Source organism: Eubalaena glacialis, chromosome 5 (genome assembly GCF_028564815.1).
Source record: "Eubalaena glacialis isolate mEubGla1 chromosome 5, mEubGla1.1.hap2.+ XY, whole genome shotgun sequence".
Lineage (NCBI taxonomy): Eukaryota > Metazoa > Chordata > Mammalia > Artiodactyla > Balaenidae > Eubalaena > Eubalaena glacialis.
This window is the reverse complement of record NC_083720.1, coordinates 74,923,908-74,950,453: the sequence shown is the minus strand read 5'-3', so window position 1 is coordinate 74,950,453 and position 26,546 is coordinate 74,923,908. Positions and strand designations below refer to the sequence as shown.

The following is a 26,546-nucleotide window of genomic DNA, read 5'->3' as shown; positions in this document are numbered from 1 at the left end:
CAGGCAGCCGGCCCGCGGCTGGCCAGGGCTCTGGACGCTCCCGTGTCCTGACCCCATTTACTTCTTGGGTCCCCGCGGGTGCCATTGGGCTGGAGCCCCGGGGAGAAACGAAAAGTTGGATGTAGTCACCCCTACCCCTTGCCTCCTCCACTCGCCCAAACATAAAAACCCGGGGCTGCTGGGGGCGGCGCGGCAGGAAAGAAGAACAAATGAAGACCGAAAGCGGCCCCCTGTCCCCGGCGACGTGCCTCGCTTCCCCGGCCCGAGGGCAGCCCCTTCCGCCGGCCGACACCCCACGCGGGCGCGGTCCCTGCTTCCCGGGCGGTGCCGCGGGCCGGAGGAGGCCGCCGACGCGTCGGGGTCCGCGCGGGGGACCTGCGGCAGCCACGCGAGCGAGGGCCTGGCCGCGCATTCCAACCCGTTCAGAGTGAAGCAGGACATCAGAAGAGAAAAAGAAAAAGGCCGAGCCGGGGTGGCCGGGGGCGCGGGCGGGCGGAGGAGGGAGGAGGAGCCGCGTGGACCCGGGCCGGGGCCGGGGCCGGGTCGGGGCCGGGCGCGCGGCGGGAGCGCTCGGGGCGCGGGCTGCACGCGGCGCTCGGGCCGCCCCTCCTCCCGGCGCCGCCGGCCGCGGCCCAGGCTCCCTCGCTCCGCCACTCCCCGCCCCTCCGCTCTCCCTCCCGCCTCCCGCCTTCCCCGCCCTCCCCTCCTCCTCTCCTCCCTCCCGGCCTCCCTCTCCCAGCCAAACTGAAAGCCGGACCCCAGGCCGCCTCCCCGCCGCCGCCGCCGCCGCCGCCGCCGCGCCCGGCCTCCCCGCGAGCGCTCCACCATGGCCGGTCCTGTTTTCACCTTATAAAGATGGCGGTGCGGGATCGCTGTAACCTTTAGACTAATGACTGTCCGAAACATCGCCTCCATCTGTAATATGGTGAGTGGCCGCCGCCGCCGCCGCCGCCTCGGGGGTCGCGCCCCAGGCGCGGCGAGGCGAAGAAAGGGAAACCCGAGCCGCCCGCCCGCCCGGCGGCCGGTGGGGGTGGGGGCGGCGGGGGCGGCGCGGCGCCGCCAGAAGTTCCCGGCCACCGGGCTGGGCGGGCCGGTCGCGGCCCCGAGCCCCCCGCCCCCTTCTCGGCCCCGGGACCGGGGACCCCGCTTGCCGGTCCCCGGGCCGAGCCGCTGCGCCTCCGCCCTCGGGTTGCGGTGGAAGCGTCTTGCGGGGGAGGCAGAACCCGGACGTCCCGGGGGACCGGGTTGGAGGAGAAGCTGGTGGGAGGGGGGGCACCCATCCTGTCCTTGCCACAGATAAAGCCCTGCCGGACTCCCTGACCGCCCTCATCTCATTTTTGAGTTCACTCCTTAAACTGTATTTAAGATTCACTTTGTAGAGGCAATAGGTGTATCTGGTGAGATCTGAAATGTGATAGAGCTGTAAAAAAGTGCAAAATTGTGGTTAGGGAAGTGAACTTCTACCTGGTTTAGGAAAGCACGGCATTTGCTTTGGATGCCTCAGTTTTCCCATCTGTGAAAGGGGGACAAGGTTATAAGGCAGTAACAATTAGAGGCCCTAAGGGTGGGGCCGACTGGGGGCGTGGAGGAGGTCTCCAGGATTATCCTGCCTGATCCACTGTAGACCCAAGCGCAGACTGGTGGGCGTGGACACAGCAAGGGGACCTTGCTGGGCTCCGATTTGGACTGGGTCCATGACGTGGTGATCACTTTAACTTGGGTTTCTCCCATTGCTTTCCCTTCGTTTTCATTTTCTGCAGAAACAGCCTCCAGCCCTTGAGTCCCCAGGGTGCATCCTGCTGGTACCTCTACTTGTCAGAGCCTTGGAGAGCACAGCTCGCCCCCTGGAGTAAGGCATTGCCTTCCTGTGCAGGATGAGAGAGTGTGTGCTTTGCCTTGGCTCTCCAGGGTTCCCCCGCCCCCCATCAAGTCTCCCCTCCCCCCAGCTGAATGGAACACATGCTCTTTTAATGACAGTTTGGGGGAACCTCCCTTGAAGCTAATAGTACAGGCCACTAAAGGGAATCTGAGGAGGCTTGATTGAGAAGCCTGGGAGTAAGGTGATCTGGCTGCCCTTCCCCCATCACCAAGCTTTATAAATCTTCTGTCCCACATTCTGTTGCAAGATTAACACATGGGAAAGGAGCATTAAGGAGCCATGTGTTAGCTCAGGGGTGGAATCAAAACCCACTGGTGCTGGCTTCAGTTTTCAGCACCGTTGGACACGGCTACCGCTGTGGTCGGCAGAGCAGATGCTGGGCCTTCCCAGAGTGATAGCTGCAAAGGTATTGGTGCAGGACCAGATGTGGCTCCTGGCTCCTGGCACGTTTCCATTTCCTCCCTTCCTTCTCCACACAGAGACAGGTCTCCTGCTCCTTCCTGTCGAGTGGCATTAACGTTGCTTGGTGTAGTGAAAAGATGATGCCTTTCTTCTCCGTCTCTCTGTCTGCTAAGACCAGCTCCTGAGGGGAACTCTGAAACCAGAGCATCTCCAATACTCTCTTTTGTGCCTGCTGGGGTGGCCTCGGGCTTACAGGGCAGTGAAGCTCTTGGTGGTGTTCCTGTCCTGCTTGTGTGTGGCGACACCTCTCTGTATTGAAGCAGGCTGGAAACTTGAGAGCTAGCATGTCCCAAGATGAAGTCAGTCCCCTGCTTTTTTTTTTTTTTTTTGGCCCTCAGTGCAGTTGGGGCTTCTTGGCACACCTGAGTAGAATGTCACAACCTGTTTCCAGTAAAACTTGGCCAGGGAGGCAAGCTGCAGGGAGGACGTGAGAGGAGCGGGCTAGCACTGTGTCTGGAAAGTTGGCGCGTCCTATGGAGTCCCTAAAAAGGCACCAAATTTAGGGTCATCACCCAGGTGAGGTGAGGAACCAATAATTCATAACTAGGGAGTCTTACGTTTCTGTATGGACACTGTGCCTGGAGTAAGTGATATGAAGAGCTTGGGCTCTAAAGTCAGACTTCCTGGGTTCAGTGACCTGCTTCTAACATATACTAGCTTTTTGTCCTTGAACAAGTTGCTCTCTCTGCTACTTTCCTTATCTATAAGAAGGGGATGATAATGGTTCCTACCTCATGGGACTCTTGTATTAAATGAGTTACTGAGCCTAGTATGTAGCAAGTACTCATTGAGTGTCAGTTGTTACCAACATCATCTTTCTCATTATTATGTCATCTTCAATGGTTTAAAGGACAATGGGTTTGATGTCTTCTTGTACCTGATGGAAGCAGCCACTAAGATAACCCACATGTTCATTTATGCAAACCAAGCTGACTGCAGTATAGGGGAGGCTGGGATGGGAATCCTTAACTCCGCCCCTTATAAAAGGCTGCTCAGGTCATCCCGGCCCCTCCCAGTCTTGCTTCCCACAGAGGAGGCTCCGTGATGAGGAGACTGCTGTCTTTTCACTTGATCAAACATACATTTTCATTGGACCTCTCTTTAGATTCTTCACTTGATGATGAATTGTTTCCAAGTAGGTTTTCTATGGGTCTCTCCTCACTGTTTCTTTAATTTCTCTCTGGGGCTCTTACTGATCCTTCCCACTCCCAACTCCATTTGGTCCCAGCTGGTCTGAGTCATAGTAAGAATGAGTGGCAGGTTTTTTTTGTTTTTAAACAGGTCATTTGGCGTATTTTAAACAGGCTGATGTGTGTCCAGAAAGAGTGTTAAAAGATATCATCCTTCTAGGTAAGACTTGTACAAACCAAGACCTAGCATTGAGAAGTGGATTTGTTTCATCCAGCCAACAAGAAAGGACCCAGCAGAGCAGGAAAAACCTTGTAGCAAATCCTTTGTGTGATTGAAAAATAAACACCTTCTCTTTTCCCCACACTTCTTGTGCCAGTTTTAGATACAGGGGTTGTGGAAAATATTCACGTCCCTCCACTTGTCCCCTACCCCACTGAAGTTTTATAGTCCATTGGCAGTTTAATGCAAGTTCCCATTTGTTTTAATTTCCCTTCGTGTGAATTCTTGCCATAGTGATTCTTGATCAACTTGCTTAGGGCTTGTCAGCTTAGCCACACAGCATGTCTGGTTCAGAGATAGTAAAGCTTGTTTGGCTGGTGTGTTGTAATTTTTAAATTGTATTAGCTGCTACCAAGCATAAGGAAATGTTCCTTGTTGATAATCCTCTGATTTTTGTCCAGACCAATGGATTTAACTTCCTACATATTTTTATGGCCCTACAAATGGAAGGTTTTTTGGGGGTAGATTTTCTGTTTGAAGAGCCTGAGGAATTTTCTAAAGAGGAAGCATTTGTTAGGAGAAACCAAATGTGCCCTTTAGAAATGTGACTTGTACTGATGCAAATTGGCCTAAATCATCAAATCTTAATTTCACATGTTAATAACGCTGTAAGATGTGCCATGGAAGAAATGCTGTGTGTCAAATAGATTACATTTTGTTCCTGAAAATGGCCATTGAGGACCATTTATATTAGTTGTTGGCACATATTATGTGCAGGTACTTAATTGAATGAGGTGAGTCCCTGTCCCCAAGGAGCTCAGTGGTTTCTTATCTTGTGGGTAAAACATTGGTAAAGATGAAACAATTTCAATACAGTGCGGTATCCGCAGGGATAAAGGTTGAACAAAATCTCAGAAGCGATTCAGTGGACTGATGAACACAGCAGGATGTTTCTGTAATATAATTTGCATTTGACTCAAGTTTGACTATTTTTTTAATTTTATATGAGGACATGATTACAGTCAGCGTAACTTAGAACTGGAATCTGTGCCATTGGGTGTCTCTCCAGCTAAACTTGAGTCTAATGGTGCCTCTGGACAAATTGTTGTATTTCTTGGGACCTTAGTTTTTTTCCTCAGCTTGTAAAACTGATATATATGTTTTTGGTTGTCAGAAACTTCTTAGTGAGTAGTAGTTTCTGGAGTCTTTACTTGAGTGGCTAACTACTTTGTTTAAAACTGTGTTGAATTTACCAGATATTACCATTTCAGCATTCATTGAACAACCTCAGGATATTATTGGACACCACTATGAGTGCCAGATTTGAATTCTTGTAAATAGATGAAGTCACCTTGATATGAAGGGGAAGTAAAATTAGTAAACATTTGTAACAAAGCTAGAGGATTTTTATAGAGATCACTTTATGTTGGTAAGTCAATTACTTATTTGAGGCAAGTGTTTTGAGAATAGTTGAAAATTTTTTTTCGAGTTATTTAAAAATATGTAAATCTCAAAATTTGGAATAGATAACTTGCTTCTTCCTCTATTACTGTTACTCCTTCCCGTTGTCAAAGATAATTGGACATCGTAAGTTGAGTTTAATATATCAGCTCGGAGAGGTTAAGGTCATGTGTGAGCGTCTCCACTGATACTTGTCAGATTTAGAAATTGCAGCCTGAGGTGGCATGGGTTAATGTTTAAAGAAAAATTCTGTTCTTCTGGCCTCTCAGATCTAATATGGAGGTTTGTGTTGGGTTAGGACCTGACAATTAGGTCTACAGATTCTTCTTTGTTTTTCTTGGAATTGTAAGGGAAAACAAAGCTGAATGACAATATTTAGTTAGAATTAATGTGATACCATTTTCTGGATATCAACTATGTGTGTTCCAGTTCACCCAAACAATAAAACCTGTTTATTTATTTTTCATTAATGTGGAATTTTGGTGTGTTTGGGTTGTAACTGAAAGTAATTTTCAGTTTTGATTCTCTTGAGCAATTAGGAGAAAATTGTCTAGTTCACGTCTTCCCCCTCCCCCTTCCCCCTGCCCCAGTCTGTCTAGTTAGTTTGAATGAGTTGAGGTTTTATGATGGTATTTAATTCTGTGGTATCATCAGAAAGGTATCTCTTGGTGGTTTTATCTCTGGCCTACCCACGGAGCCAGCCCAAAGCAAATCGATTGGGAGAGATGTAAAAAAATAGTGTCTTTTAGTCTAGTTAACTTTTCTGGCCTAAATATTTTAATGTAACTTCTTACAATAAACCTTCAGTTGTGGTGGAACCAAATGCTAGTCTAAGGGTTTGAAAGGCCTTGCTGATATTTTAAGAGAATAGGCCACCCCAAAATGAACCAGCAAAAACGTTTCTTGAGGCAAATAAATTCTGTGTCAGCAACCAGCCCCGGCACTAAAGGCTTTTTGGAATATTTCTATTCTGGGATTGTGGCTTCGAATTTTGGGGACGTCATAAGTCCTCTACATGGAATTTTACCACAATTCTGAGCATGATTATTTGCCATGGATAGTTTGAAGAGTGAGAGGGGAACCCTGTTGGTTCTCTAAGCTTTCCATTTGTAGGTTCAACCTTCCTCCTGCTCATCAAGTTCTTTTTTTTTTTTTTTAAATATTTATTTATTTGGCTGCTCCTGGTCTTGGTTGTGGCATGCGGGATCTAGTTCCCTGATCAGGGATCGAAGCCGGGCCCCCTGCGTTAAGAGTGCAGAGTCTCAGCCACCAGACCACCAGGGAAGTCCCCATCAAGTTCTGATTCCACTGTCAGAACCCCCAGATGCTTTCAAGTAGCTCAGACTTGGGACCCTTTTTCTAGGTGGTGATAAATTTCAGGCGTACAGAAAAATATGGAGACTGATAAGAGTGAACACCCAGTATCTTCCATCCTGTGAAGAAATAAAATATTACAAATACAAGTGAACCTTTCCCCGTCTCATTCCCTTCCCACCAGACAATGACCACTATTCTGAATTTGGTGTTTATCACATGTTTTTATACCTTTACTAGATATGTAGGTATTCATAAACCAGATTTGAGTATTGCTTCCTCATGTTTGTAATGCTGAACAATTCCTTCTCAGTTTGCTTTTGTTTAAATAATGATTTTGAGGTTTATCCATGCAAACACATGTAATTCTAGGTTATTTTAACTGCTGTATAATATTCCATCACATGAATGTGCTACAATATATTTATTCATTTTATTGTTGGATTTAGAATTTTGTGTGTGTGCCATGACAGTTTTAAACATGTCTCCCTGTGCATCTGTTTAGAGTTTCTCTGTGGTGCATACCTAGAAGGGAAATGGCTGGGTCAAAGGAAATGGGCATCTTTGACTCTAATATATTGCCTTATTTCCCTCCAATTTGCATTCCAGCCAGCAAGTTTGGGAGTTTCAGTTGCTCCACATGCTTGCAGATGCTCAATATTGATAGATTTAATGTTTTGCCAGTCTGATGGGTGTGAAATGATATCTTTGTGGTTTAAAATTTGCAATTTCTTGTTTTCTAGTGAGGCTGAACATCTTTTCATGTGTTTATTGTGCTGGGTTGTTTTTTTCTTTCTTTCTTTTATTATTAATTTTTTTTAACATCTTTATTGGAGTATAATTGCTTTACAATGGTGTGTTAGTTTCTGCTTTCTAACAAAGTGAATCAGCTATACCTATACCTATATCCCCATATCCCCTCCCTCTTGCGTCTCCCTCCCACCCTCCCTATCCCACCCCTCTAGGTGGTCACAAAGCACCGAGCTGATCTCCCTGTGCTATGCGGCTGCTTCCCACTAGCTATCTGTTTTACATTTGGTAGTGTATATATGTCCATGCCACTCTCTCCCTTCGTCCCTGCTGGGTGGTTTTTATTTTTTAATTTTATTTAAAAAAACCTTTTTATTGAGATATAGTTGATTTACAATGTTGTGTCAGTTTCAGGTGTACAGCAAAATGATTCAGTTATACACACATATATATATTGTTTTTTAGATTCTTTTCCATTATAGGTTGTTACAAGATATTGAGTAGAGTTCCCTGTGCTACACAGTAGGTCCTTCTCGGTGATCTATTTTATATACAGTAGTGTGTATATGTTAATCCCAAACTCCTAATTTATCCCCCCCTCCACCACCCTTTGTGCTGTTTTTTTTTTTTTTCTCTCTTTTTTCTTTTTCAGCTGCACCGCACGGCTTGGGGGATCTTAGTTCCCTGACCAGGGATTGAACCCGGGCTCCTGGCGGTGGGAACGCCGAGTCCTAACCAGTGGACCTCGAGAGAAGTCCCTGTGCTGGGTTGTTTTATTTTTTTTTTTTTTAATTTTTATTTATTTATTTATTTATTATTGGCTGTGTTGGGTCTTTGTTGCTGCACGCGGGCTTTCTCTAGTTGCCGAGAGCGGGGGCTACTCTTCATTGCGGTGCACGGGCTTCTCATTGCGGTGGTTTCTCTTGTTGCGGAGCATGGGCTCTAGGTGTGCAGGCTTCAGTAGTTGTGGTGCTCGGGCTCAGTAGTTGTGGCACACGGGCTTAGTTGCTCCACAGCATGTGGGATCTTCCTGGACCAGGGCTCAAACCCCTGCACTGGCAGGCGGATTCTTAACCACTGCGCCACCAGGGAAGCCCTGGGTTGTTTTAAATCCAGGGGCTCCAGAGCAGTTTTCAGGGCTTGAAAGTCAGGATTGCGGTGTTGGTTTTGTCTGCACGTAGGGAAAAGGAAAATGAAGGGGAGCATCAGGGAGACCAAAGAAAAAGTCAAGCAAGATAAGGATGGAATGGAAGATAGAGGCTCAGGACATGATAACAAGGTGGGGAAAACGTAGCAAAAGGATTACAGACTAGAATGGAGAAGATAGTCTTGAGTGTTGAGAGGAAATTTGGGATCTTTTACTGTGCTAGCCAGGCCTCAGTTCAAGTTACATCGTTCATGCCTTGTTTAATCATATTTGGCTTTGGTGAAAATCGTGTCTGGGGCCTCTGCCGGTGAGAATAGCAGCAAGGCTGGACCTGTGGACCTTTGTTTACCCAGTTGCTTTTTGAAGTTCTTTTAGAAAGGCAACGTGAAGTTATGTTCTTCTTCCTGAAATACATTTCTTTGTCCTTCAGGTTAGATACACTGTGCAGGAAACCAGTTTTTATCAGGATCTGCTTGAATGTACTTGTGGAATTATGATCTCAAGTATTTAGAAAACATTCCCTGTGCTTTATTTTAATTTTCAGAGTATGATGAATGTCACCTTATTGAACACAGACACGTATGGTTTTAAAAATATGAGTAACATTAACTTAAAAAATATACTTGAGTGGTTCTTCGGTGTACAAAAGAATTGTGCCCACAGGTGCATTCTTTTATTAAAAATTCAGCCTCTGGGTTTCTGCCCTCAGAAATTTTGATTAAGTAGGTCTAAGGCAGGAAACCTGGAATCTGCATTTTAATAAATATTCCCTCCTCTTCTCACTCCCTCTTCCTTCTGTTGCAGGTGAGCTAAGGATCACAGTTTGAGAAATGTTGCTTTCCTTGGGTAATAACCTTGGCCTCCTAAAAAAAATATATAGCTTATAGAAATTATCTGCCATGTGAAAGGTTTTTTTAAATCTATATAAAATTATTTAAGGTAGTAATTTAACTTCAAGAGCTATAGATCATTGCCATTCTGTAGATGTATTTCCTGATATTAAATAGTAGAGTTTTATTGCTTTATGTTCCTATAACAGGGATTCCCAACCTGGCTATATATCACATCCCCTGTGAAGCTTTTGAAAGAAATTTTAAAGAAGTTAAATCACAAAACATTAGCACCCAAAAAAGTATGGAAAAAAAGAATGTAATTTAATATATGTTATATACCCAAATGCCAACCCTTCAGATTTAACAGACTTATACTTTAATCGTATTTGGTTAAGATCATTTTTTAGATATGCTACTTTAAAAAAACCGCTAACCACCCCTATCTCTTTCCTATCCCCTCCTCCTAGAACTGACGATTTTCCTGAAGATGGTATGTGTTTACCATGCATGTCTTTATACTTCTATTTATGAATCCATAAGCAGTATATCAGTGTGTGTAAAAATATATAGCCTTTGTGACTATCTTTTTTCACTCAACAATTATATTCGAGAATATGTTGACACATATACATCTATTTATTTTCTATTTATTCATTCTAAGGGCTCTTTAACAGTATTTTTTGACTTCACCATGGTTTACTTATTCATTCCCTTATTTAGGGACAGTTGGATAGTTTCCAGAATATTCTGTCTGGAAACAGTGCTGCAGTGAATGTTCTTGTTCCTGTCTTCTTTGCACACGTGCCTCCATTTTTCCAGGATATAGTCCTGGAAGTGGAAATGCTGCTTTTAGGATACGCTCACCCGCAGCTTCCCTAGGTATTGTCAAATTGTTCTCCAAGGTAGTTGCATGAATTGGAGCTTGTCTGATAGGCAGCATCTAGGGCTTCAGTCTCAGTTTCTGACTGTATGGAGGTGTAGGTAGGTCTGGAGTGGGTTTTAGGCACTTGCGTTTTTTCCTTAAGTGCCACCCTTGATTCTGATCAGCACCCAAGGTTGAGAAAACCACTGTGTTAGACTGGCAACCCCACGAGGGCAGGAGCTATGTTTATCTTATTCAGTGGGAATTTCCCAGCCTTCAGCACAGTGTGGTAGATTCACAGTAAATAATTATTGGATAAATGAATGAAGAGATGCAGCATGGGAGAATGGAAGGATTGCCTTGCAGTAAAGCAGTGCTCCTCAAATTGTCTTTTTTTTTTTTTTCCCCCCTGTCATGCCGTGCAGCATGCGGGATCTTAGTTCCCTGGCCAGGGATCAAACCCGTGCCCCCTGCAATGGAAGCACAGAGTCATAACTATTGGACCGCCAGGGAAATTCCTCCTCAAATTGTCTTGTCTGCAGGAATTACCTGGGGGTCTTGTTAAAATGCAGATTCTGATTCAGTAGGTCAGGAGTGGGGCTAAGATTTTGCCTTTCTGGCATCCTCTCTCGTGACCAGATGCTCCTGGTTTGGGGAGCACACTTAAGTTCCTCTCCCTAGGGAGAGGGACTTCCCTGGTGGCGCAGTGGTTAAGAATCCGCCTGCCAATGCAGGGGACACGGGTTCGAGCCCTGGTCCGGGAAGATCTCACATGCCATGGAGCAACTAAGCCCGTGCACCACAACTACTGAGCCTGCGCTCTAGAGCCCGCGAGCCACAACTACTGAAGCCCGCGCGCCTAGAGCCCATGCTCTGCAACAAAGACAAGCCACCCCAATGAGAAGCCCGCGCACCACAACGAAGAGTAGCCCCTCCTCGCCCCAACTAGAGAAAGCCTGTGTTCAGCAACGAGGACCCAATGCAGCCAAAAATAAATAAATAAATAAATTAATTAAAAAAAAAAAAGACCCTAGGGAGAAAAGGAAAACAATTTCTTTTTTCCATACAGCTCTAAAGTGGAGCAGTTGGGGGTTTAAAATCCTGCTTGGTAAATCTCAAGGCCTGTTTCCCCATCTCTTTACAACACAAAATGGCATGATGAAATACCCTCCTCACAGCTTTTTTTTTGGAGAATCAAAGGATATTTTGCCTGCGGAAGCGTTTTGTGAGCTGTGATGCCCTCACGCGTATTACTTTTTCATAATTCTCTTTTAGCGAATGAACATTTTCCTTCAGTTTGTTCAAAGCACAGAGCTGTTGGTATTGCAGGAGCCCATGGGATCCTTTCATTTTGACCTGCCATCTACATTTAGTGGGCATTTTGGGAAAAATAGGATCGGGGAAGGAGGTTGGGCAAGAGCAGAGGCAAAATGCATCAGATGGTGCGGTTCTGACTGCGGGTGCTGGGGAAGTGGGGGTCCCTTCTCACTGTTTCTTGAGTGTGAAGGGCTAGAAAGAGGTCACATCTCTCCCAGTCGGCTCTCCAATTTCTTCCCCAGGTCAGACACTTAAAGTGAGAGGGGGCACGCTCAAACTAATGATTCGATACTAATTGATCTATAGGTGTAATCAGAGCTCTTCAGGGCAAACTAGGCCTGTGGTCAACCCAAGGTTAAGCCACCACAGGACACTGTCATTTAGATACAAGTTTTCAGGATGCTTTGCTAACTGGGGTCCTGCCTCATCCATCTGAGAGAGGCCGGGTGGTGTGGAGAGTGGAGAGCGGATGAAAATAAAATAAATACAAATAAAGTGACATTTAGAACTCTGGTGTATTGTGTGCTGGGGTATTCCCAAGCTTCTCTTCCTCTAGAGAAAAGCCACGGACTGGATCCACTTCCTTAGACCAGTGATTCTCAAGTGTCAGTTTGTTGTCCTTCACGTTTTCATTATATCTCAGAACCACCTGAACTTATTTATTTAGTAGCTGTCCTTAAATCCGTTCAGCTTCTTTTAATTTGGCCTCATTCTGTGCTATGACATCTGGGAAGGAACGGGTTTGATGCGCTGGTTATGTGCTTTTTAAATACATATCAAAAGCGTAGCTGCTAAAGTTAAAAATGTTCATATTCGTGCCACCTAAGATTGTCTCCCCTCCCTTGGGCATTCATGCTCTGTAGTTCGGGAGACATCGGCTCAGATAAGAGGTTCTTTATGGTGGTTCACCTAACTGGCTCTTGGAGGAGCCCTGTTAAACTGGTTTGCGGATGGCAGGCTGGCGAGCTTCCTCCCGAGGCAGGTCAGCGTGTGGATGGGATCTGGCTGGTCGGGCGTGAGAGCTCGCCATCATCCACCCTGTCAGAGACTCTGCTTCTCATCCATGGCATGTGGGTGATGAGAGAACTTCCCTCCCTGGGGCATTGTGGGGCGTAAGTGGAATCATTTGTGTCTAGCGCTTAGCCCAGTGCTTGGCCATTTTATTGCAGTTTTCTTGTAGAGCCCCCTCCTTCCCATGAGCAAAGGAGTCCAAAGGCTGTAGTGGTAAGAGCCCTGATCTCGGGATCCGAGGTCCTGGGTTCCAATCCTGATCCTGCCACTTTGTCGCTTTTGTGGCATCGGGCAGGTGAGTTAGGTCTCTGGGTCTGTATGAGAGCCATTCCTCCTGGTGAGCAGTGCCGAGAAGATGAGCTAGCATGTTGTAAGCTCACTGTGGCTTCCGATCTGAGACAGGCCCGGGGAGGGGAAGTGCGTGGAGCGGACAAAAGGAGGAAGAAGCTGTGATTTCCGACTGACGTGTTGTTGGAAGACGCAGGACTGAGGGTGTGTGGCAAAGCTTCTGTAATCATCAGTCAGGATACTGTGTTTTTCCTTTCCTGGTAATGAGGGCACATCATGTAGTAAACGATATTCAGTCATCTGATAAGCATAAATGTACCCTCTTGTGTTATCTGGTGTACAGTTAGGTATTCCTAACAAAAACACGTGAGGCGGCTAAGCTCAGTTTCTTCCTTTTTTGAAAGAATTTTTAAAGAAAGTTTTTGAAAAGGTGAATATGAGTTACATGGTAGAAATTTTAGATTGTACAAAAGGATGTATGTTGCAGTTATACCCACCAGCCAATTCTTGTCTCTGGCATCCAGCAGTATTTGCTGTTTCTTCCGCTTCTATTCAGAGGTATCTTATGCATACCCAAGCAAGAATGTTTATATTTCTCTCCTAGTTTTTAAAAACACAAATAGTGCTTGTAGCATATACTGAACAGTCTTGATCTGCCCTTTGCTTTTTGTATCTTGGAGTTGGGTCTGTGCTAGTATATAAAGAGCATTCAGTTGCCTGAACATATTGAATTCACTTAACTAGCCCCCAACTGATGGGCTTGAAGGTAGAGTTCCAGTCTTTGTTTTTTTACAAACAAGGCTGCAGGGAACAACTTTGTCCCTACGTCATTTTGCATACTTTGGGGTGTATCTTGTCAGCTGACTTCCTAGAAATGGATCTGCATTTGTAACTTTGATGCATTTGTAACTGCCAAATTGCCCTCCACTATCAATATGTGTGACTCTCGTAGCCCACAGCCTTGCCAAAGTCGGGTGCTATCCAAAGGCTTTTTTATCTTTGCCAGTGGGGGGAAAAATGGTGTCTTGGTATATTTTTAGTTTGCATTTCTCATATTAGGAGTGAGCTTGAGCAGCTATTCACACATTTCAGAAAACAAGCTCAATTTCATTTAACTGTTTTGGTGTTGGCAATTATTTTCAAAGTCTGTAGGGAAGGACCAGTTTTATTTTTATTTTCAATCTGTCACAGGCTGATACTTTTGTAAAATACAATAAAACATTAATTGCAAAATGGAATAGAAACCTCAAAGATGCTTAAAACACCAAGTCCAGTTGTTTTATCACTAAACTCGACAGGTGCAAACTTACCCGGTCCATTCATTGTACATGTTTTCAGTTTCTGAACTTTGCTCCCGGGCAGAGCAATAACGCTTTGAGCAGTACCGCTGTGAAGACCTCCTGCTCCCTCGCTTTTCTCCCCGTGCCATCCTGTCTGGGGAGGGGAGAAGAGAGCACAGAATTTTATATTTTATGTTTCATAATCAATGCATTACAGGGTGGTTTCAGTACATTAGACTAAAATATCTCTGATAGTGCAGTACCGATGCAAGGGCAGGGATTACACACTGTGAGGTGGGGATACTGCTGTCCTGGTTTTTCACTGATGAAGACCTTGAGCTCGAACTAGAGAGGGGGATGAGGGAAGTACTTGAAATCACCCTATTAGTTAAATTTGAGGACTTGGCCTCTTTGACCTGGGGCTTTGCCAGGATCCTGTGACACCAATGCTGCCTTTCAGGAAAACGATGAGAAGGGTCCCTTTGGGTAAAGTAGGAGCTTAAGAGACCTCATCGTCGAGGAGGCAGCTTGGTGCCTTTGCAGAACACTGGGTTGGGAGTGAGGTTCTTGGTTCCAGGTCACTGAATCCAGGGACTGGGTAAATACTTCCTCCTCCGCCTTCCGCTAGAAGACAGACCAGCTCTTCGTTCTCCTTTTGAGTTGAAATGTCGTCTCTGCCTGAGGACTTTGTTATGCTGTGTCTAGCCACAAAGAGAGTTGTTTTACAAGCCAGAGGCTGTAGCTGCTGTTTACTGTCCTTCCTATGATGACTTGGGATCATTATGTGTCCCAGGGTCATCTTTCTTCAGTTGCAGGCATTTTTGCTTCTGCGTTACATCATTAAGTGAAGTCACGTTGAGGGTTTTTCCAGAGTTGTTTCTCTCTCCCCAGTATCGTATAAGGCATGGAAATGACGTGCTATCCTGGTGCAGAACGAAAATGCCCTTTAACTGCCTTCCTGTGGAAGCCTGCAGGGAGGCAGAGGAGCACCGTTGAGCCAGGAGTTGGAGTCGTGATGGTATTAAGATTGCGGGTTCACAGCTGACCTCTGCCTCATGCTAACACTTGACCTTGGCCAGTTACTTCACCTCCATTAACTTCATTTCCCTCACTTATGAAATGGGGATAGTGAGTGTGAGTGTGTGACTTACCTGGAGGGAGGGTGTCAGTGTTGCTCGATGGGACCAGGTGATGTGCGCTCTCTGAGCAGGACGGGCGGCATCCGTAGCCCCTCTGGGTATTGCCCGCCCGTGGTTAGGTGATGTGTGATGGCCAGCAGCCAAAGAGGACACTCTCAGAAGCAGCGGCCCTCTGCCCAGTCTCTGCGTCTGCAGCTAAGGAATTACTAAAAGTACGAATGAGAAGACCATCTTCTCTGACTTGTGGTCAGGAGCTCAGGCTCTGGACCAGAGTGGCCTGGGGTTGAGTCCTGGCACTGCCTTTACGGGCTGAGTGAGCCCGAGCAGGTTCCCTCTGTTCTTGCATGAGTGGCATGGGGACAGTAAGTGGGACTGCCTTGGTTGGCGGACAGTGGAGTCGATGCATACAGAGACGTGAGGTTCTCTGAACAACGAGCGGCACATACTGCTTACCCTGTTTACCAAGTTTATTTAGTCAGCAAATTTAGTAAGTGCTTTTGTAAGCCAGATGTTCTGCATGGTCCTAGGAGACCAGTCAGTCATAACCCTGTCCTCATCGAGTTTATGGTCTAGTGTAGGGGTTGACAAGCTTGTTGGTAAAGTGCTCAATGGTAAATATTTTAGTATGGTAAATGGTAAATATTTCGTGGGCCATGATATCTCTGTCGCAGCTATTCAACTCTGCTGTCGTACTGTGAAAGTAGCTACCATAAGTAAATGAGTGATCGCAGCTGTGTTCCAATAAAACTTTATTTACAAAAACAGTTGGTGGGCCACATTTGGCCCATGGACTGTCATTTGCCAACCTGTGGTCCAGTGGGAAGACAGGTGTTAAATAGTCACAAATAAGTAAGTTATTACAAATTGTGATTAGTTGTATGAAGAGACACACAGGATTCTGAGAGAGGGAAGGGTCAGGGAAGGTAGCTTTGAAGAAGTGACATTGAAGGCAAATGCTGAGTAGGAGATGGGGGGAAAGAGGGGACGGCTCTGAGGGGCCAGAGAACTGGCCACACTAGTTCTGAGCCAAGAGGCTGAGAATTGCAATCTGCATTTCTGTCTCTGTAGAGGCACAACAGATGCTTTGCCAGTTTCTTTGGATAAGAAAATAATGGCACTTTTTTCCCTGATATATAATTCATACTACTTCTCCCCACTCACCCCTCCCAAACAATGCCAGCACTGAGAGATGAACTGTATTAATATATTAACACATTTTGTTCTGCATACTTCTGGTGGGTCCTTTTTTTTTTTTTTTTTTCTTCTATTGTCAGTATCTATCCAAAAATTTAGAAGTTAGGGAAGTGAGAGTGCACATTTTTCTAGTATTAGGTGTAAAATGGTTTAATTCTTAGAACTCATTTCTGCTTTTTGATCTTGTTTTTGCTTCCTCCTATTTTAAACAATATTATTTTCTTTTCCTATTTGGCTGGATAAAAATCCACAGCCTGAAACCATTTTGAAAAAAAAAATCTATTTCCTCTTGACTACATCTCAAGTTTCTCCTGGTTTTCAACCTCAATTTTATATTCTCTTTAAACAGGTTGCAGTGTTCTGTGGTGATTTTACAGAGAAGGACACCTGTGCTCCTCATTCTAGAATATTTTGAATGGTGCCTCAGAGGTAGGGGTTTACCTGTATAACTCTGTGACCCCTTCTATTTCCTCGGTTTTTCATTCCTGCAATTCTGGGGCTCTGAGGGGACCCTGCCACCTTGAGAGTCAATATTGTGTAGTGCTTGGGAGCATACACTCTGGAGTCAGATGGTGTGAGTTCAAACCTAGTTCCAGTACTTATTAGCTGTGTGAACTTGGATAAAGTTACTTACCCTCTCTGTGCCTCAGTTTTCCTATCTTTAAAATGGAGACAATAATGACATCCACCTCACAGCATTATTGTGAGGATTAAAATGAGGAAAATATACATCAAGCCCTCAGAGCAGTGACTGGACACAGTAAGTGTTATTTTTGTGATGTCTATTATTATTACTAATTATGGCTGGAAGCCAGTGACTATAATTCCTCCTTAACCATCCTTGAGTTCTGTCAAGTGGCTCCTGACTCATCCTGAAATCTTGAGCTGCATCACTTCATTTTTGCTTCACTTTCTCCTTAAGGCTCTAGGAATGACCTTTTGTCATCAGAAGTCTGGGAATACTAGTGCTTTTGAGAATTAGTCCTCTATGTACTTTTGTACTTTGAAAACGTACTTGATAAGTAAAATAGCCTTTTTTGAATATAGACTTAAAAATGTAGTTTTAGCAACAGTATTCACCTCTCCTGTCGTATATTTTAATTCATGGTTTATAATCAGTGACTTTTTCTCTGTGTACTTAGAAATCCTTACATGTTGTTTCAGGCCTTTCTCCACTTTGTACAGACTTGAAAGAGATCCTGCCTGCCTTAGGATGCAGAATTGGGGGAGGAGGTTTATCTTTCTGGGCCTTGGTTTTTTCATCTGTGGAATGGAGCTGATCTCCAAGACCCCTTCCTGGTCTCTGTTTTTGGTTTAGTCTCCTGCATATTATTCAGTGTTCTCATTGGTTTTCTTTTTTTTAACATCTTTATTGGCCTATAATTGCTTTACAATGTTGTGTTAGTTTCTGCTATATCACAAAGTGAATCAGCTATATGTAGGCATATATCCCCATATCTCCTCCCTCTTGCGTCTCCCTCCCACCCTCCCTATCCCACCCCTCTAGGTGGTCACAAAGCAGGGAGCTGATCTCCCTGTGCGATGCAGCTGCTTCCCACTAGCTATCTATTTTACATTTGGTAGTGTACATATGTCAGTGCTAATCTCTCACTTCGTCCCAGCTTACCCTTCCCCCTCCCCGTGTCCTCAGGTCCATTCTCTACATCTGTGTCTTTATTCCTGTCCTGCCCGTAGGTTCAGCAGAACCTTTTTTTTCTTTTTAGATTCCATATATATGTGTTAGCATACGGTATTTGTTTTTCTCTTTCTGACTTCCTTCACTCTATATGACAGACTCTAGGTCCATCCACCTCACTACAAATAACTCAATTTCATTTCTTTTTATGGCTGAGTAATATTCCATTGTATATATGTGCCACATCTTCTTTACCCATTCATCTGTCGATGGACACTTAGGTTGCTTCCATTTTTGGAAATAAATAGTGCTATTGTAAATAGTGCTGCAATAAACATTGTGGTACATGACTCTTTTTTTGAATTATGGTTTTCTCAGGGTGTATGCCCAGTAGTGGGATTGCTGGGTCCTATGGTAGTTCTATTTTTAGTTTTTTTAAGGAACCTCCATACTGTTCTCCATAGTGGCTGTATCAATTTACATTCCCAGCAACAGTACAAGAGGGTTCCCTTTTCTCCACACCCTCTCCAGCATTTATTGTTTGTAGATTTTTTTTTTTAATGATTTAAAGTTGTTGTTTTTTTTAATTATTTATTTATTTATTTATGTCTGTGTTGGGTCCTCGCCTCTGCGCGAGGGCCCTCCCCAGCCGCGGCAAGCGGCGGCCACTCCCCACCGCGGTGCGCGGGCCTCCCACCACCGCGGCCCCCCCGCCCCCCCGCCCCCCCGCCCCCCGCCCCCGCCGCGGAGCACAGGCTCCAGACGCGCAGGCCCAACAACCGTGGCCCACGGGCTCAGCCGCTCCGCGGCACGCGGGATCCTCCCAGACCAGGGCCCGAACCCGCGTCCCCCGCATTGGCAGGCAGACTTCCAACCACTGCGCCACCAGGGAAGCTCTGTTTGTAGATTTTTTTGATGATGGCCATTCTGACCGGTGTGAGGTGATACTCTCATTGGTTTTTATGGACCTAGCAGTGCCATCATTCTGATTATATCCTCCTGGGCGAGAATCTGTCTTCTTCCCCCCTCCCCCGAAGGAAGACATTCTAACATGTTTTCCTATAAACTGCTTTTAAAATTGCTTTAAAAGAAATGCCTTTCTATACCCATCTTATACATTTATGATTCATCCTTCCCAAGTTGTTGTTATTGTTGGTTTTGTGTTTTCGTAGCACCCCTTGGCAGTCACACAGTTGCTTTCAAAAGTGCTGTGAAGGGACTTCCCTGGTGGTCCAGTGGTTAAGACTTTGCCTTCCAATGCAGGAGGTGTGGGTTCGATCCCTGGTCGGGGAACTAAGATCCCACATGCCGTGGGGTGCGGCCAAAAACTTAAAAAAAAAAAAAAAAAAAAAAAAAAAAGTGCTGTGAAGAGCTAGCATTACAGTCTTCTTGTTGGAACTTGTCCCAGCCCAGATTCTATTTTTAATAAAGTACGGTGCATTGTTTTCAAAGGTTACCAAATTTTTTACTGACGAAAATAAGAACTTTGTTTCTTACACCTCCAGACCCTGTGATTTACTACTATAGATTCGTTTTTTGTTCAGCATCTGGTCAGTTATTCTCAGTGCCTCCCGTTTGCCTTATGTGTCACTGTGCTTGGTGCCCGCAGTAGAACTGCAGGCTCTGGGGTTTGCAGCACACCTTGCAGTTTACATAGTGCTGATAATGTTCCCCGTTTTGTTTGATTCTCTCTGCCACCTGAGCCATAGGCAGGCTGAATATCCCACCTCTCAGCCGGGAAACTAAGGCCAAGAGAGGGGAAAGCAAATTCATACTGGGGGGGAAAAATGGCCAAATAAAGCTCTGAGTTGTGTGCTGTGGGCCTTAGATAACTGGTCTGCAGGATATTAGTTTGCTAACTTTCTTCTACATTTTTTATGACAAAAATAATACATGCTCATGGTAAAAAATTTGAACAGTTGAGAAAACAAAATCCCTCGGTGGCCTTGTCATCTGCCAGCCCCACTCCTAGACACTGGTGACAAGTGTTAATAATTTCTCAAGTATTCGTTGTGGAATTTCCATTAGAATGTAGGTGTTGAAGGCAGGCCTGAGCTGCTCTGTCCCTTTGTGTCCCTCAGAAGTAGAGTCGTGCTGGACACGAAGAGGGCTCAGCGTCTGCTGCTTGAAAGGAGGACATTTCCAGTAATTGTCCTGTGCATACACTTACTCTCTCACACGTTTTTATTGATACTTATCGCTGTATCTTGGACAAATTTTCATAGCCATACCTATAGAGTAGCTTTACTTTTTTAAGTAGCTACATGGTATTCCATCCTATTCATTACTGTAATTATTTAACCAGTTATTTTTAACTTTTTCCTCTTGCAAACCTTGCCAGGAGGACCATCTGAGATGTTGTCTGCTGATCGTTCCTTCAGTATCCTTTTTCCATCTCTAATTTTGGCTGGTTATAGAGCCCATTTGCCAGGCTCCCCTGGCAGCTAGGTGTGGCCGTGTGGCTGGGTGAGATTCTGGCCATCGGGATCATGAGCAAAAGTGATGTATGCGACTTCCAGGAACATTCTTGGAAGGGAAGGCGCAGTCTCTCCCCGTCTTGTCTGCTTCCCCCTGGCGGAGGTTGTTTGATGATAGGGGCTGGAGTGACCATGTTGGTCCCCAAGATACATTCTTGAGGATGACAGAGCAACAAGATAAAAGGAGCCTGAGTCCCCGGCCCTGCAGAGCTGCCGTATCAGGCCTGCGCTGCTTCCTCTTGAACTAAAGTTCCATCTTGTTTAAGCCAGGCCTGGATTATTTTGGTCCTTGCCTTAGTCTCTGTATCTTTTCTCCCTGTGTGAGTATAGACGTGGAACAAATTGCTTAAAGAAGAATTGCAGGATTGAAGGATGTGCTCATTTAAAATTTCGATTTATACTGTCTAGTTGATCTTTAAGCTCCCACCATCATCCTCTCATGAAACATTCCCCATCATGTGTGTGTCCTTTTATCATACAGAGATTTACATTTAACGTAGAGAACTCCAAAATCTGTTAAAGATGCACAAAATTTCATGTTACCAATGGAAAATGCTAGTAGCATGTGAAGCAAGAGTTTGGTTCCAAATGTCAGTATCAGTGACATTCTGTATCCATGGGAAGGAATTCCTAGGGTGTATATTTATAAAGGGGAAGGGAGAATGGGGAAATGGAAGAGGGCACCATGTAGGCCTCACTGAACAGTAGATCGGGAGAGCTCACACACCTGTGTCCAAATGATCATGGACATGGAAGCAACTCGCACAGCCCTAACCATCCCCATCTATGCATGCATGCATCCGTCCATCCATCCAACCTACCATCCACTCATTCGTCCATCCATGCATCCACCCACCCACCCACCCAGCAGGCCTGGGCCTAATCTGTGCTAGCCACTGAGAGTGCAGTATTAAGCAGGTCAGACATAAGTCTTTGCTTCTGTGAGACATGTAGTTGAGGGGATAGGACAGATATTAATAATTACATAAATAAGAATTGGAGTAAACAGTGTAAGGGAGACAGTATGCTATGAGTGGAGAGTGGAGGTTGTTGGGGGAGGGGTGTGTTAGTTTCCTGTTGCTGCTGTAAAATAGGACCACAGACTTAGCAGCTTAAAATGACAGGAATTTATTCTTTTCGAGCTCTGGAGGTCAGAAGTCCTAAAATCAAGGTGTCGGCAGGGCTGCACAGCTTCTGGAGGCTCTGGGAGAACCTTTTCCATTTTCTAGGGCCTGCCTGCACTCCTTGGCTCTGGGCCCCTTCCATCATCAAGGCCGGCAGTGTAGCATCTTCCGGTATCTCTCTGAACTGTGCTTCTTTCGTCACATCTCCTCTCTGACTCTGATACTCCTGCCTCCTTGATGACACTGGGCCCATTGAGGTCATCCAGGATAACTGCCCCCCCCCATCTCAAGATTGTTAAATCAATCATACCTGCAGAGTCCCTTTTGCCACATAAGTTAACATATTCACAGGTTCCAGGGATTAGGGTGTGGACGTCTTTGAGGGGCCATTATTCTGTCCATTACAGAGACTACCTGAATCTAGGGGTGGCCGGTAAAGAATTCCCTGAGAAGGATGATAGGGTACAGCCAGGTGAAGAAGCAGGGGAAGAGCATTCAGGTGATGGATGGGAGGGAACTTGAGGCATTTGAGGACCAGAACAAAGGCCATCCTAGTAGGCCAAGTGTATGAGAGAATGGGTGGCAGGAGGTGACATTGGAGACAGCAGTGGACGTCACTGGAGCATTTTAAAGCAGATTTGTGTTTAGAAAGAGCAGTTTTGCTGCCATGTTGATGGTGGGGTTAGAGGTGAGCAAGGTGGGTGTCAGAGGCCATTTAGGAGGGTGTTGTAATTCAGATGAGAGATGCTGGTGGCCTGGTCTCACTGGTGGCAGGAGGTTCAAGAGAAGCGAAGGGATTTGAGAGATTTAAGGAGAGTGAATTGGTCAGTAGTATGCTGTGGTGGATGGGTGTCGAGTGTGGAGGAGGACGTAAGGCGTGGCCCTCAGGTTTCTAGCAGGAGCCAGGAGGAAGGTGGCATCGTCATGGACAAGTGGGGAAACACCAGGAAGAGACTGGATTTGAGGGGCAGGAGAAGTGAAAGCTCTAGTTTTGGGGTAGAGTGATTTTGAGAGCCTGTGACACAAGCAAGTGGAAATGTGTCTTCACCCCGCCTGAATGAGCTCAGAAGTGAGCTTTCTGGGATGAAGGTGAAGCATTGGAAATGGTTGGCACGTAGCTGCTGATTGAAGCCTGGTTATTGCCTGGACCCTACAGAAAGAGGCATGGAGAGAGGGAAGAAGGCCTTAGATAGCACCTGGAGAAAGCCAACAGCTAAATGTGTCTTCCTGAGTTGACCATGTGTGGAGTTCATCAGGGGTAGAATCCAGAAGGGGTTATTTTGAGGAGAGACGGGGAGGTGAGGAAATAGAGACAGGTCTTAGCGAGTATTATGGAAAACTTCAGACGTATTGTATTAGTTTCTATTGCTGCTGTAACGAGTTACCGTGAACTTAGCGGCTTAGACAGCACAAGTATATTACCTTATAGCCTGGAGGTCACAAGTCTGAACTAGGCCCGCCCGGGCTAAAATGAAGGCAGTGTGCGGCTGTGTTCTTGCTGGAGGCTCTAGCGGAAACTGTTTGTTTTTTTTTTTGCCTTTTAAGCTTCTAGAGGCTGCCTGGTTGTTTGGCTCTTGGCCCCTTCCTCTGCCTGCAGAGGCAGCGAAGGCAAGTTGAGTCCTTCACACATCATAGCGGTCTGGTCTGTTGTTCTGCTCTGTCTCCCACTTTTAAGGATGCTTGTGATTACGTTGGGCCCAACTGGATAATCCAGGGCAGTCCCCCTATTTTAAGGTCAAATTAAGTCCTGATTAGCAAGTTAAGTCCTTCTACAATCTAAATTTACCTATGCCATGTAAGGTGACATCATCACAAGTTCTGGGGATGAAGACCTGGGCATCTTTGGGAGACCATTACTCTGCCTGTAAACATATATGTAAAAGTATAAATGGAATAGTATAATAAGCCCCACACACCCACCTCCCACTTCTCCCCACTGGATCATTTGAAATAAATCTTAGAAATCATCTGATTCATTTGTAAATGTGTCAGAATAGACAATTGTTTAAAGAGTTTAGCTATGAAGGGGAGGTGAGAAAGAGGGCGGGGACTGGAGAGGTGGGAAGAAGATGTGTATGTGTATTTTTAACATGAGAGACACGGAGGCATGTTAAATTGCGCTGGGCAGGATCTAATAGTGCGGGAGCAATTGACCTGCACGAGAGCGAGGTCTCCGTCATTGAGAGAGGTAGGCGCATAGGTTTGAAGGTTTGAGAGTGTGAAATTAAGAGAGTTCCTCTCTGCTGGTTTAATGTGTTTCTTTTCTTCTTTTTCCTGTTGAGTGGGAAGCCAGTGAGAGGGGCAGAGAGGTATAGAGTTTTGAGGCGCTTGGGGAAGTTTGGAAAAGGTCGCTGTGGAGTGGAGAATGAGTGCATCAGAGAAAGGCTCTTGGAATGTGGGGACGTGGGCCGCTTGAATTTGGTGAGTTCGAGCGAATGCAGTCAGCCTGAGGTGCGACTTCTCCCCCCTAGCGCGACACATCTGTCTGGGCGTATGTTCAGAGAAGGTGAATAATTTGGCTCCCATTGAGTGGGTTTTTTTGCCAGGTGGTGTGAGCAAAGGATAAGGTAAGGGGTGTTTATAAGAGCCACTGACATCATGATCCATTGACTCTAAGCTGAATGAGAAGGGAGAGGAGCGACGGGTCCTGGCGGGTGTACGTGTGGCTGTGATGGGATGAGCCGGCAGACAGAGAGTCCAGCCTGGCTGGGTTTTGGGGGGCGACCAGATCCGGGGTGCGTCTTTGGGAGTGGGTAGCTGGAGTGGAGTGGAATAAAAGATAGCTAGAAAAGAGGACATGAGTTGCTGAGAGAGCAGGGTATGGGAAGGCGCCGCCACGTGGATCCTGAAGCCACCCAGCACGATGGCAGGAGGCAGGGTGTAAAGGTAGGTCGTCGGGGCCTGGAGGGGTCAGGCAAGACGAGGAGAAAGGAAGGGGTTTGTACGGTGCCTCCCGCGGTGCTGGGAGGCACGGGCTGCAGAGGGTGGATGTTTTGACGAGACGGGTGACAGTGCAGAGGTCTGGAAGCGACGCTGGGGATCAGAGCGTGGTTGACCTTCCCTCCTGACCCTTCCAGACCTTGTGTGTGCGGGGGCTGTGAGAGGGGATGAGCAGACCTGACCGGAGGGAGGGCCAGGTTTCACTGAAGACACGGCCAGCTCACTTCTCCCCCGAGCTGTGCTGTGGGTGCTCCTGCCCTGCTACCTCCATGGTATTATCATATTATTATAATAATAATAATTATTATTATCTTATTCCTCCCACCCAGGGTATTATTCCTCTTAAGCACGGCCCCTGGGTCACTGTACTTAGCCTAAGTCACAGCAAGCCAGCCCCCACCAGCTCCCTCCCCAGTGGGAAAATATTAAGATAGAAAAAAGCACTCCATCCAAGAATTCCCAGATAACAGAAGTCATGGATTGAATCTTTAGATTTAATGAGATCTGTCTCCATGTGCTATACTTTTATATCTGACATTCCTCCTGGGCTCTAAGCCATATATTCTAATGTTGTTTCAAAAATGGCTGTGGGTATATTTAATACACATTATTTACATCGATTTATGATTGAGATGTAGCTTTTTTTTTTTTTTGGAGTTTATTTTTATTTATTTATTTATTTTTGGCTGTGTTGGGTCTTCGTTTCTGTGCGAGGGCTTTCTCTAGTTGCGGCAAGCGGGGGCCACTCTTCATCGCGGTGCGCGGGCCTCTCACTGTCGCGGCCTCTCCTGTTGCGGAGCACAGGCTCCAGACGCGCAGGCTCAGTAGTTGTGGCTCATGGGCCTAGTTGCTCCGCGGCCATGTGGGATCTTCCCAGACCAGGCCTTGAACCCGTGTCCCCTGCATTGGCAGGCAGATTCTCAACCACTGCACCACCAGGGAAGCCCCGAGATGTAGCTTTATTGAAAACTTTTAGTGATTTTTGTCTATACCATAAAATCCTGGCTTTAATGTAAGTACTATTTTAAAAATTCAGCCTGTATATGGAGTCACATTATTGTGAAGGCAATGAAACCCTGTCTCCCCCGCCCGCCCCCATGAAAAGATAGTGAAACTGTTGTGCACAAAGATGACCGCTAAACTCAAGGTCTCTGATGACGGGTAAAGGAATTTAGATTGGTGGAACAGTATAGTGGACCTAGAAAACAAGTGGAAACAAAGGATATTATGATAAGGGGATGGAATGTACTATTTCTGCTGAGGTTGTGTTTGCTTAGAATTGAGTTATTCTGCATTTCATGTTTGCTTGTTGACACGTGACCATTTTAACTGGTTCTCAGCCCACCTTTTGGCCATTTCTTTCTGTGATGGGAGATTCTAGTTATATGAACCCAGAATAAGTAGCAGCAGCAGATTTAGTTTTTACAAAACATAACAGTCTCTTTTTAAAATACCTGTCTCCCAAATCTCTGAGATTCTGTGAGCTGTGAGTCTTCCGTGATAGCCTGAGGACGTGAGAAGCTGTAGAATGATGTTAGAGCCACGGGTATACGTGGGGCCTGTGGTCCTACCCACCCCCAAACTACTCACCTGATTGGACTGAACTTTGGTCACTTTTCCTAATCCCAGCAGACTCCTCCAGGCCTTGGCGGGGGGGCAGTGATAATCAGTGTGCTTTTGCCAATGACCCCTTGGCCCTTAGCGGGGCTCAGTAAATGGTTTTGTCATAGGATTGCTCTGCATAGCATTTGGTTAAGACCGTGGGCTCCCAAGTCTGACTCCTGGGTTCAAGTCCTAGCTCTGCCACTTACTGATTGTGGTCTTTGGGCAGGTTCTTAACCATTCGAAGTCTTAAGTTCCTGTCTGTTAAATGGGAATTACGATAGTAAGTACTTACCTGATGGGATGTTGTGAGAATAAATAGTGCAGTTCCTGGCATATAGTGGGAGTACCCAGGAACTTACTATCATCATGTTGGAGTGTTGAACTTGAGTACACATGGCTTACCAATTTGATGCATTTGGGAACTGTTAGGTTTTAAATTGTATTTCTCCATTATTTACAATATTCCCTGGACATTTC

At 45.8% G+C, this 26,546-nt stretch overlaps 1 protein-coding gene across 1 annotated transcript in view; it reads left to right on the top strand.

The window, feature by feature from the left end:
• Positions 1 to 586: 586 nt before the first annotated feature.
• The window catches only part of USP46 (ubiquitin specific peptidase 46), a 62,824-nt gene continuing 36,864 nt past the window's right edge, over positions 587 to 26,546 (top strand). Inside the window, exon 1 of the mRNA XM_061192260.1 lies at positions 587 to 925. Coding sequence (XP_061048243.1) covers positions 890 to 925 — 36 coding nt within the window. The 5' untranslated portion in view covers positions 587 to 889. The remainder of the gene's footprint in view (positions 926 to 26,546) is intronic.